The sequence below is a fragment of the Capricornis sumatraensis genome, chromosome 4, assembly GCF_032405125.1.
Source record: "Capricornis sumatraensis isolate serow.1 chromosome 4, serow.2, whole genome shotgun sequence".
NCBI lineage: Eukaryota > Metazoa > Chordata > Mammalia > Artiodactyla > Bovidae > Capricornis > Capricornis sumatraensis.
The window spans coordinates 86,864,467-86,884,436 of NC_091072.1; the positions used below are offsets into that span (position 1 = coordinate 86,864,467).

Here is a 19,970-nt window from a genome sequence, read left to right on the forward strand (position 1 = left end):
TGATAAAACTTGTCACTAATCACAGAATGAATAGCCAGCAATGACATGGTTAAAGTAGTTCCTTAAACTATTGTTATTTTTGTAATTATGATTTAATATTAAATGTTTCAATTAAGGTGTGAAATAACTAATTTAATTTTTAAAATTGATAGAGTTTAGTCATCTATATTTTATGTGTGATAATTACAGAGATATAATCAAGGTGTTCTTTTTTATGGTAATGGATTTAGGTTCATTCTAAAAACAAAGGATCCCCCCCAAAATGAATGAAATCCCCTTATATGAAATACTCTGTCTTAACCAAGAATATTGGAATTCAATTTACTTCTTTTTGTGGTGTGTGTATTTGTATGTACATCTATAACCATCTCATTCATATATAATGATATAAGATCTAGACAAAATCTTTAGATTTTCTATGTGTCTTCTTATAATTAAGTGAATTTGAAATCATTGATTTGGAGGAAAAAAAGTCTTATATAATGAGTTATATGACAGTACTCTTATGTTTTACCCTCAGACGAAAAGATCCATGGATTCTCTGGTAATCTCATAGTTTAACTCCCAGTAGGAGTTGTTTACCAATGTAAATCTGTAATTTTGGTTGTTTATGTGTGTGTGTGTGTGTGTGTGTGTGTATGTGAGCATGGTATTTGTGTGTGTTTGCATGTCCAAACCAATGCACTTGCCCATACTTACACTTGGCATCCTTTATGCAGGTTAAATGTGTATCATCCTAAACTGAAACTTTCTTTTTTTACCTAAATTTATCTTAATATTATGTCTGCAGTATTCAGTTTATCTAATCTTCTTGTCTAATCCCTGGAGACTTTCCTCTGTATATCACTGCTGCTGCTGCTAAGTCGCTTCAGTCATGTCTGACTTTGTGTGACCCCATAGACGGAAGCCCACGAGGCTCCCCCATCCCTGGAATTCTCCAGGCAAGAACACTGGAGTGGGTTGCCATTTCCTTCTCCAATGCATGAAAGTGAAAAGTGAAAGTGAAGTCGCTCAGTCGCGTCTGACTCTTCGCGACCCCATGGACTGCAGGATACCAGGCTCCTCCTGGTAGGCTTCAGTCCATATCACTGCTACTCACATTTAATTCTAATTTAATAACTGATATAAAGAATGTGCTGTAGTCCACATGAGCTCTTTTTCTTCATGATTTTCATTTAGACAAATGAATGTGAGATAGACTGATTGTTCTGGCCTTCCACAATATATTAAACCTTCATGAACATTTTTCTCATAACAGAGTCCATTTGCTTGGTGCAATCAACAGATGAATGTTCTTTCCAGTATAGCTCTTGTGGAGCAGTTTAACAATTAGTTGATTTAAAAATCAAGACTATTTCCATTCTGTTATTTTCAGCAAGATTTATTCCTGCAGGGAAAAAGCAGGTATTTATCCAGTTAGCTCAAGTATAAAACAAAGGAAAACTTCCAATGACTTGATTGTGAATTGTATTTTATTTTTTGTGTAAATTTTTACAACAAAGTGTTTTGTTTTCTAATAAAATTAACAGTTTACATACTTTTTCAAATAACTTAAAACTTTCACATTTGTGGAGAAAAAATTTTTTTTCTAACAGTTTTCTATTTATGAGATAAGGACATTTAATGCTATATAGTTATGTTAAAGCATTCTCCTGTCCACATATTTATATATGTTCCTTGTTCCAGAGATTATTGTAATCGGGTGTGTTCAGTTCAGTTCAGTCACTCAGTAGTGTGTAGGTACTTCTAAAAATTCAGTATTGTTGATATTCAGAAAAAGATGTTTTAGGATACTGGTTGCAATCTTTTTTAAAGTAGCTGTTTCTGGGTGTATACAATTACCAAATATTAATATTTCTCTTTCCTCAAAATTGTAACTCTTTGTGGCCTGCTGTTGGGGAGTGTTTAACAGGAGGATTCCTACATGCTGTTTCTCACAAGTCCTTTGTTTCTTTTCAAGCGGAGCAGCACGCTGCTCCCAGGAACCAAGGTTGTTGTGTGAGACAGGCTTGAGTCTCCTTTAGTAATTCTCTTTACGACAAAACTGCTTAGTCTCCATCCCCTTTCTTGAGATATGGATGGTCTTCTGACCTTGTGACCATTATTAATCCCTTGTTCCCTTGGTAACAGTTACTATATGCTTGGTTTTCTGATCTTTATCATAGTCATAAAAAACTTCTTGTATCACAGCTTATATATACTCTTAGAAAAATCATTAAAGCACCTTTGCTCCATCAGAGCTTGGGTCCCCATGTCTTTCTTTCTTTCTTTCTCTTTCTCTCTCTCTTCGGCTGATTCCTTGGAGCGCAGAGACCGATCTTGCTCACTCTCCTGCCCGGGCTTCTAAGACTCTCTCGAGACAGCACCCGGTGCCTTTGTAAGAGATGCAAGTCCTGTGTCAAGGACTTTATTGGTTTTCTGCCTAAACCAGGGAGTATCAGCCTCTTTCTGTCTTTCACTTTCTTATCATCGCCTCCGGACCACCAGGTCCTGGTCCATTAAAGGACCCCAACAGCCTGCACAGAATAATATGCAACTGTGCATTTTCCAAAGAATTATAAAAATTTTATTTTATGATTTAAGGTATCAGCTAAGACCTAAACTTGAGTTTGAGCAAACTTCAGGAGATAGTGAAGGACAGGGAAGCCTGGTATGCTGCAGTCCATAGGGGTTGCAAAGAATCAGACATGACTTAGCAACTAGACAAAACAACAACCACAACAACACAAATTTTATTTAAGTCAAGAAGATTAATCACTTGGTTAATAATTAATAATTCCACCCTCTGGTAAAAATTAGCATTTTTTCTATGAGATGAACTGTCATAATTTATCTGTAAATTTCTTATTATGCCAGTTTGCACTTTTTATGAGGAAGCTTCCACAAATCTCTTATCCTTATTTCTTAGAGGGCAGAGAGAATGAAACCCATAATCACAGAAAACTAACCAAACTGATCGCATGAATCACAGCCATGTCTAATTCAAATGAAACTATGAGCTATGCCATGTAGGGCCACCGAAGACAGATGGGTCATGCTGGAGAGTTCTGACAAAATGTGGTCCACTCAAGAAGGGAATGGCAAACTACTTCAGTATTCTTCCCTTGAGAACCCCATGAACAGTATGAAAAGGCAAAATGATATCACCCTGACTCCCCAGGTTGGTAGGTGCCCAATATATACTGGGAAAGATTGGAGAAATAACTCCAGAAAGAATGAAGAGACAGAACCAAAGTGAAAACAATGCCCAGTTGTGGATGTGGAGATGGAAGTAAAGTCCGATGTGGTAAAGAACAATATTGCATAGGAAAATGGAATGTTAGGTTCATGAATCAAGGTAAATTGGAAGTGGTCAGACAGGAGATGGCAAGAGTGAACATTGAAATTTTAGGAATCAGTGAATTAAAATGGACTGGATTGGGTGAATTTAATTAGGATGACCATTACATCCACTACTGTGGGCAAGAATCACTTAGAAGAAAAGGAGTAGCACTCATAGTAAACAAAAGAGTTCAAAATCCAGTACTTGGGTACAGTCTCAAAAATGACAGAATAATCTCTGTTCATTTCCAAGACAACCCATTCAGTACCACAGTAATCCAAGTCTATGCCCCAACCACTAATGCCAAAGAAGCTGAAGTCAAATGGTTCCATAATGACCTATAATATCTTCTAGATCTAACATCAAAAAAAAAAAAAAAGTTCTTTTCATCATCAGAGACTGGAATGCAAAAGTAGGAAGTCAAAAGATACCTGGAGTAACAGGCAAATTTGGTCTTAAAGTACAGAATGAAGCAGGGCAAAGGCTAACAGCCAAGAGAACACACTGGTCATAGCAAACACTGTCTTCAAAAACACAAGAGAAGACTCTACACATGGACATCACTGGATGGTCAATATAAAATCAGATTGATTATATTCTTTGCAGCCCAAAATGGAGAAGCTGTATATATTCAGCAAAAACAAGACCAGGATCTGACTGTGGTTCAGATCATGAACTCCTTATTGGCAAATTCAGACCTAAATTGAAGAAAATAGGGAAAACCACTAGGCCATTCAGGTATGACCTAAATCAAATTCCTTACAATTATACAGTGACAGTGACAAACAGATGCAAGGGATTAGATCTGCTAGACAGATTGCCTGAAGAACTATGGACAAAAGTTCATGACATTGTACAGGAGGTAGTGATCAAAACCATCCCCAAGAAGAAAAAATGCAAAAAGGCAAAATGGTTGTTGGAGGAGGCCTTATAAATAGCTGAGAAAAGAAGTAATAGGCAAGGGAGAAAAGGAAAGATATATACCTCTGATAAGGAATTCTGAAGAATAGAAAGGAAAGGAAAGAAAGCCTTGCTAAGTGAACAATGCAAAGAAATAGAGGAAAACAACAGAATGGGAAAGACTAGAGATCTCTTCATGAAAATTAGAGATATCAAGGAAAAATTTCATGCAAAGACAGGCACAATAAAGGATAGAAATGTTATGAAACTAACAGAAGCAGAAGATATTAAGAAGTGGCAGCAAGAATACACAAAACTATACAAAAAAAGATCATAATGACCCAGATAACCATGATGGGGTGATCACTCAATTAGAGCCAGGCATCCTGGAATGCCACGTCAAGTGGGCCTGAGGAAGCATCACTATGAACAAAGCTAGTGGAGGTGATGATATTCCAGCTGAACTATTTCTAATCCTAAAAAATATGCTCTGAGAGTGCTGTAGTCAATATGCCACCAAATGTGGAAAACTCTGCAGTGGCCACAGGACTGTGAAAAGGCAGTTTTCATTCCAATCCCAAAGAAAGGCAATGCCAAAGAATGTTCAAACTACTGCACAATTGCACTCATCTCACATAGTATCAAAATAATGCTCAAAATTCTCTAAGCTGGCTTCAACAGTATGTGAACTGAGAACTTCCAGATGTTCAAGCTGGATTTAGAAAAGGCAGAGAAACCAGAGATCAAATTGACAACATACATCAGATCATAGAAAAAGCAAGAGAATTCCAAAAAAAAAAAAAAAAAAAAGAACAAAAACACATCTATTTCTGCTTTATTGACTACATGAAAGCCTTAGACTGTGTGGTCACAGCAAACTGGAAAATTCTTCAGTTCATTTCAGTCACTCAGTCGTGTCTGACTCTTTGTGACCTCGTAGACAGAAGCACTCCAGCTTCCCTGTCTATCATCAACTCCCAGAGCTTGCTCAAACTCATGTCCATTGAGTCAGTAATGCCATCCAACTATCTCATCTTCTGTCATCCCCTTCCCCTCCCATCTGCAATCTCTCCCAGAATCAGGGTCCTTTCCAACGAGTCAGTTATTTGCATCAGGTGGGCAAAGTATTGGAGTTTCAGCCTTAGAATCAGTTCTTCCAATGAATATTCAGGACTGATTTCCTCTAGGATGGACTGGTTGGATCTCCTTGCAGTCCAAGGAACTCTCAAGAGTCTTTTCCAACATAACAGTTCAAATGCATCAACTCTTCAGCACTCGGCTTTCTTTATAGTCCAACTATCCCATGCATACATGACTACTGGAAAAACCATTGCCTTGACTAGATGGACCTTTGTTGGTAAAGTAATGTCTTTGCTTCTTAATATGCTGTCTAGGTTGGTCATAACTTTTCTTCCAGTGAGCAAGCATCTTTTAATTTCATGATTCCAGTCACCATTTGCAGTGATTATGGAGCCCCAAAAATAAAGTTACTGTTTCCACTATTTCCCCATCTGATTGCCATGAAGTGATGGGACCGGATGCCATGATCTTAGTTTTTTGAATGTTGAGTTTTAAGCCAATTTTTTCACTTTCTTATTTCACTTTCATCAAGATGCTCTTTAGTTCTTCTTCACTTTCTGCCATAAGAGTGGTGTCATAATTTTCCACAGTTTACTGTGATCCACACAAAGTCTTTGGTGTACTCAATAAAGCAGAAGTAGATGTTTTCTTGGAACTCTCTTGCTTTTTTGATGATGCAATGGTTATTGGCATTTTGGTCTCTTGTTCCTCTGCCTTTTTAAAATCCAGATTGAACATCTGGAAGTTCACGGTTCACAAACTGTTGAAGCCTGGCTTGAAGAATTTAAAGCATTACTGTGCTAGTGTGTGAGGTGAGTGCAATTGTACAGTAGTTTGAGCATTCTTTTGACATTGCCTTTCTTTGGGATTGGAATGCCAAACATTCTTTGTCATTGCCTTTCTTTGGGATTGTATTGGAAAATTCTTAAAGAGATGGGAATACCAGACTATCTTACCTGCCTCCCTGAGAAATCTATATGCAGGTCAAGAAGTAACAGTTAGAACAGGACATAGAACAATGGACTGGTTCCAAATTTGGAAAGGATTATGTCAAGGCTGAATATTGTCACTCTGCTTATTTAACTTATATGCAGAGTACATCATATAAAATGCCAGGCTGGATGAAGCACAAGCTGGAATCAAGAATTCTGGGAAAAATACCAGTAACCTAAGATGTGCCGATGACACCACCCTATGTCAGAAAGCACTGGGATGTTAGCTGTGGTATAAAATAAATATTTCAGTTTAAATGTTAATTGTGAGGACCCCATAAGAAAACCACAGGTATAAGTCAACAAGATAGTTGTATGCATGAGTCTTTGTTGTTGTTGTTCAGCCACCATGTCATGTCGTGACCCCATAGACTGCAGCATGCCAGGCTTCCCTGTCCCTCACCACCTCCTGGAGTTTGCCCAAGTTCATGTCCCTTGAATCTGTGATTCCATCCAACCATCTCATCTTCTGTCACCCTCTTCTCTTTCTGCCTTCAATCTTTCCCAGCATCATGGTCTTTTCTAATGAGTCTGCTGTTCACATAAGTTGGCCAAAGTACTGGAGCTTCAGCTTCAACATCAGTTCTAAGAAACAGTATTCGGGGTTGCTTTCCTTTAGGATTAATTGGTTTGATCTCCTTGCTTTCCAAGGGATTCTCAAGAGTCTTTTCCAGAATCACAGTTCAAAAGCATCAGTTCTTCGGTGTTCTGCCTTCTTTGGCTTCCCTGATAGTGCAGTTGGTAAAGAATTCACCTGCAGTGCAGGAGACCCCTGTTTGATTCCTGGGTCAAGAAGATTCACTGGAGAAGGGATAGAGTACCCACTCCAGTATTTTTGTCCTTCCCTTGTGGCTCAGCTGTTAAAAAATCTTCCTGTACTGAGGGAAACCTGGGTTTGATCCCTGAGTTGGGAAGATCACATGGAGAAGGGAAAGGCTAGCCACTCCAGTATTCTGGCCTGGAGAATTCCATGGACTATTGTATAGTACACAGGGTTGCAAAGAGTCAGACACACCTGAGTGACTTTCACTTCACTGCCTTCTTTATTTTCCAGCTGTCACATCTGTACATGACTATTGGAAAGACCATAGATTTGACTATATGGATCTTTGTCAGCAAAGTGATGTCTCTGCTTTTAAATGCAGTGTCTAGGTTTGTCATAGTTTTCCTGCCAAGAAGCAGTCTTCTAATTTCCTGGCTGCAAGTCACCATCCACATTGATTTTAGAGCCCAAGAAAAAGAAATTGGTCACTGCTTCCACCTTTCCCCCTTCTATTTGCCATGAAGTGATGGGACCAGATGACATCATCTTAATTTTGTTTTTGTTTTTTTTTAATATTGAGTTTTAAGCCAGCTTTTTCACTCTTCTCTTTCAGCTTCATAAAGAGGCTCTTTAGTTCCTCTTTGCTTTCTGCCATTAGAGTGGTATCATCTGCATGTCTGAGGTTGCTGATATTTCTCCCTGCAATCTTGATTCCAGCTTCTGCTTCATCCAGCCTGGCATTTTTGCATGATGTGCTCTGCATATAAGATATCTAAACAAAGTGACAATAAACAGCCTTGTCATACTCCTTTCTCAGTCCTGAGCCAGTCAGTTGTTCCATACAGGGTTCTAACTGTTGCTTCTTTAACGGCATACAAGTTTCTCAGGAAAAGAGGTAAGATTGTCTGATATTCCCATCTCTTTAAGAGTTTTCCACAGTTTGTTATGATCCACACCATCAAAGGCTCTAGTGTAGTCAATGAAACAGAGGTAGATGTTTTTCTGGAATTCCCTTGCTTTGTATGATCCAGCAAATGTTAGCAATTTGCTCTCTAGTTTCTCTGCTTTTTCTAAACCTAGCTTGAATGTCTGAAACTTCTTGGTTCGTGTAATGCTGAAGCCTAGCTTGGAGGATTTTGAGCATAACCTTAGTAGCCTTGGAGATGAATACAATTGTCCAGTGGTTTGGACATTCTTTAGTACTGCCCTTCTTGGGAATTGGGATGAAGATTGAACTTTTCCACTCCTGTGGCCACTGCTGGGTTTTCCAATTTGCTAACATATTGAGTGCAGTGCTTTAATAGCATCATCTTTTAAGATTTTAAATAGCTCAGCTGGAGTTCCATCACCTCCACTAGCTTTATGTGCTTCCTCACACCCACTTGACTCCTCACTCCAGAATGTCTGGCTCTGAGTGAGAGATCACCATTGTGGTTATCTGGGTCATTGAGATCCTTTTTTGTACAGTTCTTCTGTGTATCCTTTCCATCTCATCTTGATCTCTTCTGCTTCTGTTAGGTCTTTACTGTTTCTGTCCTTTATTGTGCCCATCTTTGTATGAAATATTCCTTTGATTTTTCCAGTTTCCTTGAAGATATTACTAGTCTTACCCTTTCTTTAGTTTTTCTCTGTTTCTTTGCATAGTTCATTGAAGAAGGCATTGTCTCTCCTTGCTATTCTGTGGAACTCTGCATTTAGTGAGTGTACCTTTCCCTTTCTCCCTTGCTTTTTGCTTCTCTTCTTTCCTCCGTTCTTTATAAAGACAACTAGTTTGCCTTCTTTGTCAGACAACCGCTTTGTCTTCTTGCATTTCTTTTTCTTTGGGATGGTGTTGTTCACTGCCTCCTCTACAATATGATGGACCTCTGTCCTTAGTTCTTCAGGCACTCTGTTCACTAGATCTAGTCTCTTGATTCTATTTGTCATCTCCACTGTATATTTATGGGGGATTTCATTTAAGTCATATCTGACTGGCCTAGTGGTTTTCCCTGCTTTCTTTAGTTTAAGCCTGATTTTTGCTGTGATGATGATCTGACCCACAGCCAGCTCCAGGTCTTGTTTCTGCTGACTGTATATAGCTTCTCCATCTTTGTCTACAAAGAATATAATCAATCTGATTTTGGTATGACCATTTGGTGAAATCCATGTGTAAAGTTATCTCTTGTATTGTTGAAAAAGGATGTTTGCTATGAACAGCATGTTCTCATGGCAGAATTCTGTTAGCTTTCGCCCTGTTTCATTTTGTACTTTGAGGCCAAACTTGCCTGTTACTCAAGGAATCTCTTGACTTCCTACTTTTGCCTTCCAGTCCCCTATGATGAATAAGACATGTTTTTTTGCTATTAGTTCTAGGAGATCTTCTAGGTCTTCATAGAACTTATAAACTTCAGCTTCTTCTACATCTATGGTTGGAGCGTAGAGTTGCATTACTGGGATATTGAATGGGTTGCTCTGGAAATGAACTGAGATCATTCTGTCATTTTCAAGGTTGCACGCAAGTACTGCATTTCAGACTCTTTTGTTGATTATGAGGGTTACTCCATTTCTTCTAAGGGATTCTTGCCCACAGTAGTAGATATAATAGTCATCTGAGTTAAATCCACCTATTCCCATCTATTTTAGTTCACTGATTCCTAATATGTCGATGTTTATTTACTCTTGTCATCTCCTGCTTAACCACATCCAATTTACCTTAATTTATGATCCTAACATTCCAAGTTCCTATGGAAAACTCTTCTTTTCAGCATTGGATTTTACTTTCATCACTAAGCACATCCAAAACTGAGGGTCATTTCTGCTTTGTCCTTGCCACTTCATTCTTTCTGGAACTATTAGTTGTTGTTCTCTGCTCTTTCCCAGCAGCATATTGGACACCTTCCAACCTGGGGGACTCATCTTTTAGTGTCATATCTTTTAGCCTTTTTATACAGTTCATGGGGTTCTCATGGTTAGTAGACTGGAGTGGTTTGCCATTCCCTTCTCCAATGGATCACGTTTTGTCAGAGCTCCCTGCTATGACCCATCCATCTTTACTTAGAGGCAAATATGAGTTGATGATACACATTTGGAATTTATCATCATGTAGATGGGATTTAAAGCCAAAGAACAGAGTAAGTAATCTAATAGAAGAGTGAATATAGGCAGATGAAGAAGGCCTGGAATTGTACTGATGAGAGGTTGCATATCTGAGAATCTAAGAAGAGAAAAACTGGGGAATGTGGTGTCAAAGAATCGGAAGAAGCTGCTTCAAAAAGGAGGAAATGGGCAATTCTGTTTAATGCTACTGATAGTCTGATATAATGAAAGCTGAAATGTGACCACTTAATTTAGCAATATGAAGGTCACTAGTGACACTGTTAAAAGCAATTTCAGGGCTATGTGTCAGGAGGCATATTAGGTATTCATATTTAATAGATGCTTAGCTAAAACTTTAATGGCTTCATGTTAATCTTCTGTTAAGATAGCAGAGTATCCTCAGCCACCCATATTACTGAAAAGCCATTGTCGCATAAGACAAACTTGTTTTAATGGCTCAGAGGCCCTTCTTCCAGATATTCAAGCTGAATTTAGAAAAGGCACAGGAACCAGAGATCAAATGGCCAACATCTGTTGGATTGTCAAAAAAAGCAAGAGAGTCCCAGAAAAATATCTACTTCTGCTTTATGGATTATGTCAAAGCCTTTGACTGCAGATCACAACAAACTGGAAAATTCTTCAAGAGATGGGCATACCAGACCACCTTACCTACCTCCTGAGAAATCTGTATGCAGGTCAAGAAGCAACAGTTAGAACCAGACATTGAGCAACAGACTGGTTCCAAATTTGGAAAGGAGTACGTCAAGGCTGTCTATTGTCACCTATTTATTTAACTTATATGCATAAACTTACATAAGTTTAACTTATATAACTTAACTTTCATCATGTGAAATTCTGGACTAGATGAAGCACAAGCTGGGATCAAGATTGCTAGGAGAAATATTAATAACCTCAGAAATGCAGATGATACCACCCTTATGTCAGTAAGTGAAAAGAAATGAAGAGCCTCTTGATGAAAGTGAAAGAGAGTAAAAAAGTTGGCTTAAAACTCAACATTCAAAAACCTAAGATAATGGCATCAGGTCCCATCACTTCATGGCAAATAGATGGGGAAACAATAGAAACAGTGACAGATTTTATTTTCTTGGGCTCCAAAATCACTGCAGAAAGTGACTGCAGCCATTAAATTAACAGATGATTGCTCTGTGGAAGAAAAGCTATGACCAACTTAAACAGGATATTAAAAAGCAGAAGCAGAGGCTTGACTTTAGCAACAAAAGTCTATCTAGTTCAAGCTATGGTTTTTCCAGTGGTCATGTATGGATGTGAGAGTTGGACCATAAAGAAAGCTGAGCACTGAAGAATTAATACTTTTGAACCATGGTATTGAAGAAGACACGAGAGTCCCTTGGACTGCAAGCAGATGAAACCAGTCAGTCCTAAAGGAAACCAGTCCTGGATATTCATTGGAAGGACCGATGCTGAAATTGAAGCTCCAATACTTTGGCCACCTGATGCGAAGAACTGTCTCATTGGAAAAGACCCTGATGCTAGGAAAGATTGAAGGCGGGAGGAGAAGGGGATGACAGAGGAAGAGATGGTTGGATGGCATTACTAACTCGATGGACATGAGTTTGAGCAAGCTCTGGGAGTTGATGAGGGACAGAGTAGCCTGGTGTGCTGTGGTCCATGGATCGGAAAGAGTCAGACACAACTGAGCAACTGAACTGAATTGAGCTATGGCCCAAATTGCTGGCTTACATGCAACTCAGTAAACCTTACTGTGAAAATTTCACTCTATCATCTTCCTTCTGAGTGAGGGTTTGTGTTAAAATCCACAAGAAGGATTAGAGTGCTGAGGAATATGGGTACTGGCTGAGTTTCTCTTTGAGAGTGTTATACATTTGCTCATTTGATACATTTTGCTTTGGTCTGAGGACCATCTTGCCTCCTGGCAGGACAAAGGCTGGGAGGGCCCTGATTCTGTCTGATTCAGATTTTTACTTCTTGACCTCTGCACTGCTTTTGTTGGGTGCGTGGGTTCTCCTGGGTTATTTGGTTCATGTCCTTATTCCCATTCCTTTAAAATTAATGACCAAGGATAGGCTTATTTTTGAATCTTCCCAGGGCCTAATATATTCTATGCTGAAATAGAGAAGAGTCCTAGAAAGAATGAAAGTAGATTTTACAACCAAAGTGGATTAGGTTGGGACACTATACATCAATTTTCTCATCTTTAAACAAGAATACTAATACCTACCTTATGGAGTTATGATAAAGATTTAAAGTAATGTGTGACAAGTGCTTAGAACAAAGTAAGTGAAAGTGAAAGTGTTAGTCTCTCAATTGTGTCTGATTCTTTGTGACCCCATGGACCATAGTCTGTCAATGGGAATTCCAGGTTAGAAAACTGCAAGAGGTTGCTGTGGGGAGAGAGCAAATTAGCCAAGAAGGGTGTTCAGGTTCACTCACCTCACATTTTGTAAATACTGTGTTACAGCTGAGGTCATTTGTAGCACTGCACATATGCAACATGAGGTACTTGTTTGGTCACAGGCTACTTTGGGCTGTAATATATGCACACTGATATATGAGCTCCACCTAAAAAGCAGCGGGCATTACTGCTGCCTCACAGCTGTGTCTGCTGAGTCAGCCACGAGAAGAGAGAATGTAGTGTGTCTACTGCTACAGCTGCTGCTTCAGCCAGGAGTGAATGCTGTTATGGCCTCTGTGCCAGCCAGGAGAGAGGTTTGTGTTGTGTTAGGTTATGCTGTGGCTGCTGCTTTGTCTTCTGTGTCAGCCAGGAGAGAATAAATGTGTCTGCAGTTCCTACCTCTCCTCAGGTCTTCTTCCAGCCTTTTACTTTGTGCTTTGTCTGCCATGGGTTCAGCCGGCAGTACATTGTGAACAGCAAGACAATTGGCACTGTGAGTAGCATCAGCCATACAGTTGCCATTCCAGTATCTAGGTTCAAACCAGGGATCAAACCCATGTCTCTTACATCTCTCACATTGGCAGGCAGATTACCATCTGAGCCACCAGGGAAGAACAAAGTAGAGTACTCAATAAATGGTGACTGTAATTACTATTATTGTTCAGATAAATGTTTAATATTTTTGAAATGTTGAATTAGTTACCTGTGTTATGATTTGGCTAAAGCGTCTGCCTGCAATGTGGGAGACCTGGGTTTGATCCCTGGGTTGGGAAGATCCTCTGGAGAAGGAAATGGCAACCCACTCCAGTATTCTTGCCTGGAGAATCCCCTGGACGGAGGAGCCTGGTAGGCTACAGTCCACGGGGTTGCAAAGAGTCGGACACGACTGAGCGACTTCACCTTTATGATTTTGGTCCAAGATATAAAACATTGCCCAATGCATAAGCTTCTGCAACATAGTTCTTTTTTGGATAGTTAATAATAGCCATAATGAATCTTCATCATCAATATTTTCTATCATAGTTTTATTACCACAATTTATGTGATAAACTCATGACCTTTACTTTATGATGGATTGATAATTTTCTTGTTGTTTAGTCGCTAAGTTGTGCTGGACTCTTTTGTGATCCTATGACTGTAGCCTACCAGGGTCTTCTATCCATGGGATTTCCCAGACAGTATTCTGCTGGAGTGGGTTGCCATTTTCTTCTCCAGGGGATTGAACCTGGGGTTCAGTCTTCTCCCTGGGATTTCCGGCCCAGGGACTGAACCTGCATCTTTTGCATTCACAGGCAGATTTTAGTTGTTTTATTATTCCTAATAAAAAAGTTTTTCTTTGAACTTTAGTAAGTTAGTTCTCTGATAAGACAGCATGCATAATATTTTTATGTGGTTCTCAAGATGCAAATAAATGACTCATTGGGAAAGACCCTGATGCTGGAAAAGACTGAAGGCAGAAGGAGAAGGGGATGACAGAGGATGAGATGGTTGGAAGGCATCACTGACTGGATGGATATGAGTTTGAGCAAGCTTCGGGAAATTGGTGATGGACAGGGAAGTCTGGTGTGCTGCAGTCCATGGGGTCACGAAGTTTTGGACATGACTGAGCCACTTAACTGAACTGAAGTGAACTGATAATATTATTCAGAACTAAAGGTTAAGATTCCCTCTTTAGAATTCTTTAGAAGGGGAAGAAGGAAAGCCAAAAACAAAAAAAAGAGATATGAGATTTGTATTTTTGATCATTTTTGAAAGCAGTGCAGATGACCTTCCTTCACATTGCAAGGAAAGAGTACTAGATATGGAGTTTTATTTACTGGTTTCCATTTCCCCTAAGATGAAAAACTTATTTTTTTTAAGCAAAAATAGTACAGTAGCTTAAAAACATGCAAGAAGCATAGGTCTCATTTTGACTCTCTAGATACTTTAAGAATTAAAAGAGAAGAAAACAAGAAAAAAATGACTGAAGTGTGTAATATATTATAAGAAAGTTCTTCCCAGAACATAGCTAAGAAACTATTCTATGTAGAAGACTACTTGATTATGAACCGAATATGAACACATATTCTTACATCTGTACCCTCCAGTTGTAAGAATATGCATTGGTTGGCTTAGTTATGCACTAGGTTAAGAAGAATATTTGTGATAAACTAAAGGTAGAAATAACTTCTTTTGAATGGAAAAAGATTTGGCTTTCAAGTGGGGAAAAAGTGGAGGAAGTATACAGTTGTTCTGTGAATTTTCAGAAGCTGCTTTTCTAATAAATTTGTATGAACTCAGGGCTCATATTCTGAATTCCCTGAGTGTTGAAGAGGGATGATTTGATCTTTAAAATCTTTTCTGAAGGGCTCTATCAAGCATTTGAATATTTATTGTGTTTTCAAGGAAATATATTAATAATAAGTTCTATACTGCAATAAGTAACCATGCAAAGCTTGCTTTTAACCTGTCCTTTTTTTTTTTTTTCTCAACAGTTTGGAAGGACTGAAGTAATTGATAATACTTTAAATCCTGATTTTGTGAGAAAATTTATTCTGGACTACTTTTTTGAAGAAAAAGAGAATCTTCGTTTTGATTTGTAAGTTCCAGGAAAACTTGTATTTGGGGAAAAAAAAGACGTTTAAAGACTACATTCGTAACATGATGTTGGGTGCTACGGTTGTACTAAATAGATATTATCAGGAAATCAGATTAAATCTGTTTAGAGTGTGGCCTGAGCACTGTCCCCAGCACTGCTTTGCATATTATAGATTATTTGCTATTTATTAAAAATATATAAAGTAATTACTTTACCTTGTTGAAATTCTGGGTAGGATATATGGGCATTCTTTCAAATCCTCCTGTGGAATAGGTATCTTATAAATTCTGCATATACTCCAGGGGGATCCTCATATATTTCCATGGCTGACTTTCTCAGATCTTTAGATTTCTCTCAGTTGTTTCTTTGTATAGTACATGGTGTGTGTGTGTGTACATTTGTGTGTGCATACTCAGTCGTGTCTTAACTATTTGCAACCCCATGGACTGTAGCCTGCCAGGCTCCTCTCTCCATCAGATTTCCCAGTCAGTAATACTGGAGCAGGTTGACATTTCCTCCTCCAGGGGATCTTCCTGACCTAGGGATTGAACCTGCATCTCCTACATCTCCTGCATTGGCAAGTGGATTCTTTACAATAGAGCCACCTGGGCAGCCCCATATTACATGGATCTTTACCTAATTATGGCTCCCTTTATTTGTTCATGGACTCATATTTCTAAGCTTAGACTGCCAAAGCTAAAATTTTTAATATTCTTGTTATTTTGATACTGAATCAGGCATATTAAGCTATTATCTTTAAATTCAACTCCTTGTCCACAGAGAATCTGGAGTCAGTCTATAACTGAGTTATTACACTTTTGTTCCCCAGAGGTGAACTGTGGTGACTGTTGAAGGAAATCAATTGAAAGGGAAAACTATAACATGTATTACAGTATGTGCTTTATATATAAAATAACCAGAGACTTTATGAACATCATAAGTATTTAAAAAGAAAAATGTCTTAAGTAGCTGAAAACAATACAGTATACATGCTGTAATGGTTTATAGATATTTTTGATAACAAAAGCTATCAGTGTCTTATTTGAAAATGCTATAATTTTCCTCCTAATGAAAAACAAAAGTTATTTGCTGTTAGGAGTCTTTCTCATTTTCCTCTAAAATGTGTACAATAAAATAACCTGTAGTGTTTCTGTTTAAAAAAAGGAGAATCTTAAACCACTCCCTTTCCTCATGAGCTATAGGAGTTCTAAGTATTTATTATTTTATCAAACAAAATTTATTATGCCCCATTTGGTTTTTATTTCCTTGAAACACTTTTCCAAATAATAAAAATGAGGTTCCTGAGAAAAAACTTAAAAGTGGAATGTAATGATTCCCTCACCATGTTTATCATGGTGATTGCATACAGTGTTATTATTTAAAAACAGACATATGAATCATACAGAACATAGTTTCATTCTTCCATTGCTCAAGGCCTCTGTAGGAATCGTTTTTAGGAAATTTCCTTCTTTCTCAGAATGGTACTCCCTTAATTTTTACCAGTTACTTTCAGATCTAACTTTATTATAAGTTAGTCAGTATTTCATGATTTTTTATTTTCATTCTTTATTTTCCTTTCTCTTTTATTCTCTTTCTCAATTATCTGTATTCTTTTCTTGCATTTAAGAGAAATGCATTCTTATTATAAATTTTAAATAATACATGCATTTATAAAGTGAAAGTTCCCTGTAACCCCAGCACCAAAACATACACATATGCACAAAGAACCAAAACTGTAAATGCATTTGCAGATCCCTTTTCTTTAAATATATACCTGTATATGGAATCTCAATATTTTTACTATCTCAAATACTTTCTAGTTATTTGTATTATTTAGATATCTTTCTATGCCACTAAATATATAGATATTCTTTCATTAATTTTAATGGTTACATAATTTTCATTATTCAAAGAAATGAAGTTTACTTATCCAGACATTTACTGATGAACGTTTTGGCTGGTTCTATTTTCACTATTACATGTAATCCTGCAGTAAGTATTTTTTACAGAAATATTTTGCTGTTTTCTTGCCTTTTCAGAATATATATTACTCAGTTATATTTTAAGATGAAATGATATGGCCAAGACTGCTTCTAACCTTTGAGACCATCTTAAAGATCATATGTGCTTTGTTGGTTCTTTAAACTCTTTGTCTAGATATTTGCTCTGATTTTTAGAATCATCCTTCTGTTTTCTTTTGGTTACTGTCTATCATCAGGCCCCTGTCATCATCATGAGCAGCTGCTGCTAGGGGACTCTACTCACACATTTTTTCACAGTGTCTCATTGTGCCCCTCCTTTTATTGGTTTCTTAAGTTCATGTCATTTGACATTCATAATTGTGGCTATTATAGAATTGTATGAGTAGAATGAAAAGAAGGAAAATGTTGGTCTCAAAAGGATGATAGCAATCAAATGCAAGTCAGTAGACTAGAGAGCAAAATTTAAGAGCTTGGCAGCTCATTCTGGAAAGAAGTAGGTAAAGAATGATTTACCTGAACACAGATGGTGATCACATGCTCATCTCTACTGAACGTGAGATGAAGGAAGCTAATGGATTTTAAGGAGTTTCCAGTAAGAAAATAAACTTCACTGAATTCAGTGTTGATTAGTCATTTAAATATTATGTGTGTTTTGCTAAATATCATTTCAAGAGTTACTTTCACAACTTAATGACTCAAATGAGAATATATTAGGTTTAGGAAGCACCAGATACTTGTACCATGTTTGACAGGCTAACCTAGGTATCCTTAGCATGGACAAGGAAGCCTTAAAGGTAGGAAGGAAGTTAGGGCATTGACAGAACTTAATATACATCTCTAGTATTTTGTCATAAATCAGTAATATTGTTTAACTTGACTGTACATGATTCAGAGACTTTTAAAAAAAGAGAAAATGAAACTTCAACACACTCACTAATGGAAGTATAGAAGAGAAGAATGATTGGATGGATTAATATGTTTGTTACTAATATCTTCCAGTTATTTTTAAGCTAAAATAATTATAGAAACTCATGTAGTTTGAGGGTTAGTATGTAAGTTCTGTAAGTACCAGACAAAAAGATGTGGTGTATGATAGTAATACTACTGCTATTATTTACAGTTTGTAGTAGAATCATTAATATATGTAAATAGATTTAACCAATAAATTTCTGAGGCAGAGTTATCCCACTGTTATAAAAGAGAATACCAAGGCCTGGATAGAGGTTTAACTTGACATGCTCAAGGGTCTGAGCTTTCCAATATAGAGTCAAATTTTGCATAAAAATAGTTAATTTTTTTATCTTCTTTGTAAATTGGCAGAACCAACTGTCTTTCTTATTTACTTTTGGTTGTCCTGGGTCTTCTTTGCTATGTGAGGGTTTTCGCTAGTTGTGTTGAGTCAGGACTAGTCCTTGTTGTGGTTGTGTGGTCTTCTCATTGCGGTGGCTTCTCTTCCTATAGAGCTCTAGGCATGTGAACTTGGGAGTTGTGGGGCATGCAGGTCCTAGAGCATAGGCTCAGTAATTTTTGTGCACGGGCATAGTTGCTCCATGGCATGTGGGATCTTCTTGGATCAGGAGTCAAATTCATGTTCTCTGCATTGGCAGGTGGATTCTTAACTATTGGACCACCAGCAAAGTGCATGCCTGAAATAGTTTATAATTTAATGGTACAAAAGCTGAATTTCGAAAACTTTATGGAAAGTAAATAATGCCTGAACTATGTAATTTTAATTTTCCTCTTGGTTATCTAAAACAAATGAAAGTATTATGCTTGAAGTGTTCTACTTTACTCTGAATATAACAATAGAATATATCTACTCTAACTATGCAAAAGTAGGAATATGTAGGAAAGAAGTATGTTTGATTAGAATGGACAATATTGTATTATTTTATCATAGTGTAACAAGAATAAAGAAAGTACCAAAGCAGTGTACATGAATGATATATTTTAACTTCTTCAATTTTTTCTTTTTTCCAAAAAAAAAAAAAAAACAACAGTATTTCTCATAGAGATTGCATAATGTTTGAAATGTGAGAGCCTGTTGTAAAATGTAATTAAATAAGCATCAGTTAGAGGAGGACATGGCAACCCATTCCAGTATACTTGCCAGGATAATCCTATGGACAGAGAAGCCTAGTGGATTACAGTCCATGGAGTCATAAAGAGTTGGACACAACTGAATGACTGGGCATTCAAGCATCATATAAACTTTTGAATGTAGTTGGTTAATTTCAAAATTTGAGTCAAGTAATATTATTTGAATTTTATATGATCTCTTAAACATTCAGAAAATTAAGACCTGATAAAGGGATACCTGGAGAAGATTATCAAGAAAATAACAAATATATTTTCTTAGTTTATGCACTATTTTTGATATCACTTTAACTTGGAGGGAAAGTTATGACCAACCTAAACAGCATATCAAAAAGCAGAGACATTACTTTGTCAACAAAGGCTATGGTTTTTCCTGTAGTCATGTATGAATGTGAGAGTTGGACTATAAAGAAAGCTGAATGCAGAATTTATACTTTTGAACTGTGGTGTTGGAGAAGACTCTGGAGAGTCCGTTGGACTGCAAGGAGGTCCATCCTAAAGGAGATAAGTCCTGGGTGTTCATTGGAAGGACTGATGTTGAAGCTGAAAGTCCAATACTTTGGCCACCTGATGCTAAGAGCTGACTCATTTGAAAAAACCCTGATGCTGGGAAAGATTGAGGGCAGGAGGAGAAGTGGATGGCAGAGGATGAGATGGTTGGATGGCATCACCGACTCCATGGACATAGGTTGGGTGTACTCCGGGAGTTGGTGATGGACAGGGAGGCCTGGCATGCTGTGGTTCATGGGGTCGCAAAGAGTCGGACACGACTAAGCGACTGAACTG

At 37.7% G+C, this 19,970-nt stretch overlaps 1 protein-coding gene across 1 annotated transcript in view; it reads left to right on the forward strand.

Moving 5' to 3' along the window:
- The window catches only part of CPNE8 (copine 8), a 258,480-nt gene that overhangs the window by 72,423 nt on the left and 166,087 nt on the right, over nt 1-19,970 (forward strand). The window contains exon 4 of the mRNA XM_068969689.1: nt 15,002-15,105. Within this exon, the coding sequence (XP_068825790.1) occupies nt 15,002-15,105 (104 nt within the window). The remainder of the gene's footprint in view (nt 1-15,001; nt 15,106-19,970) is intronic.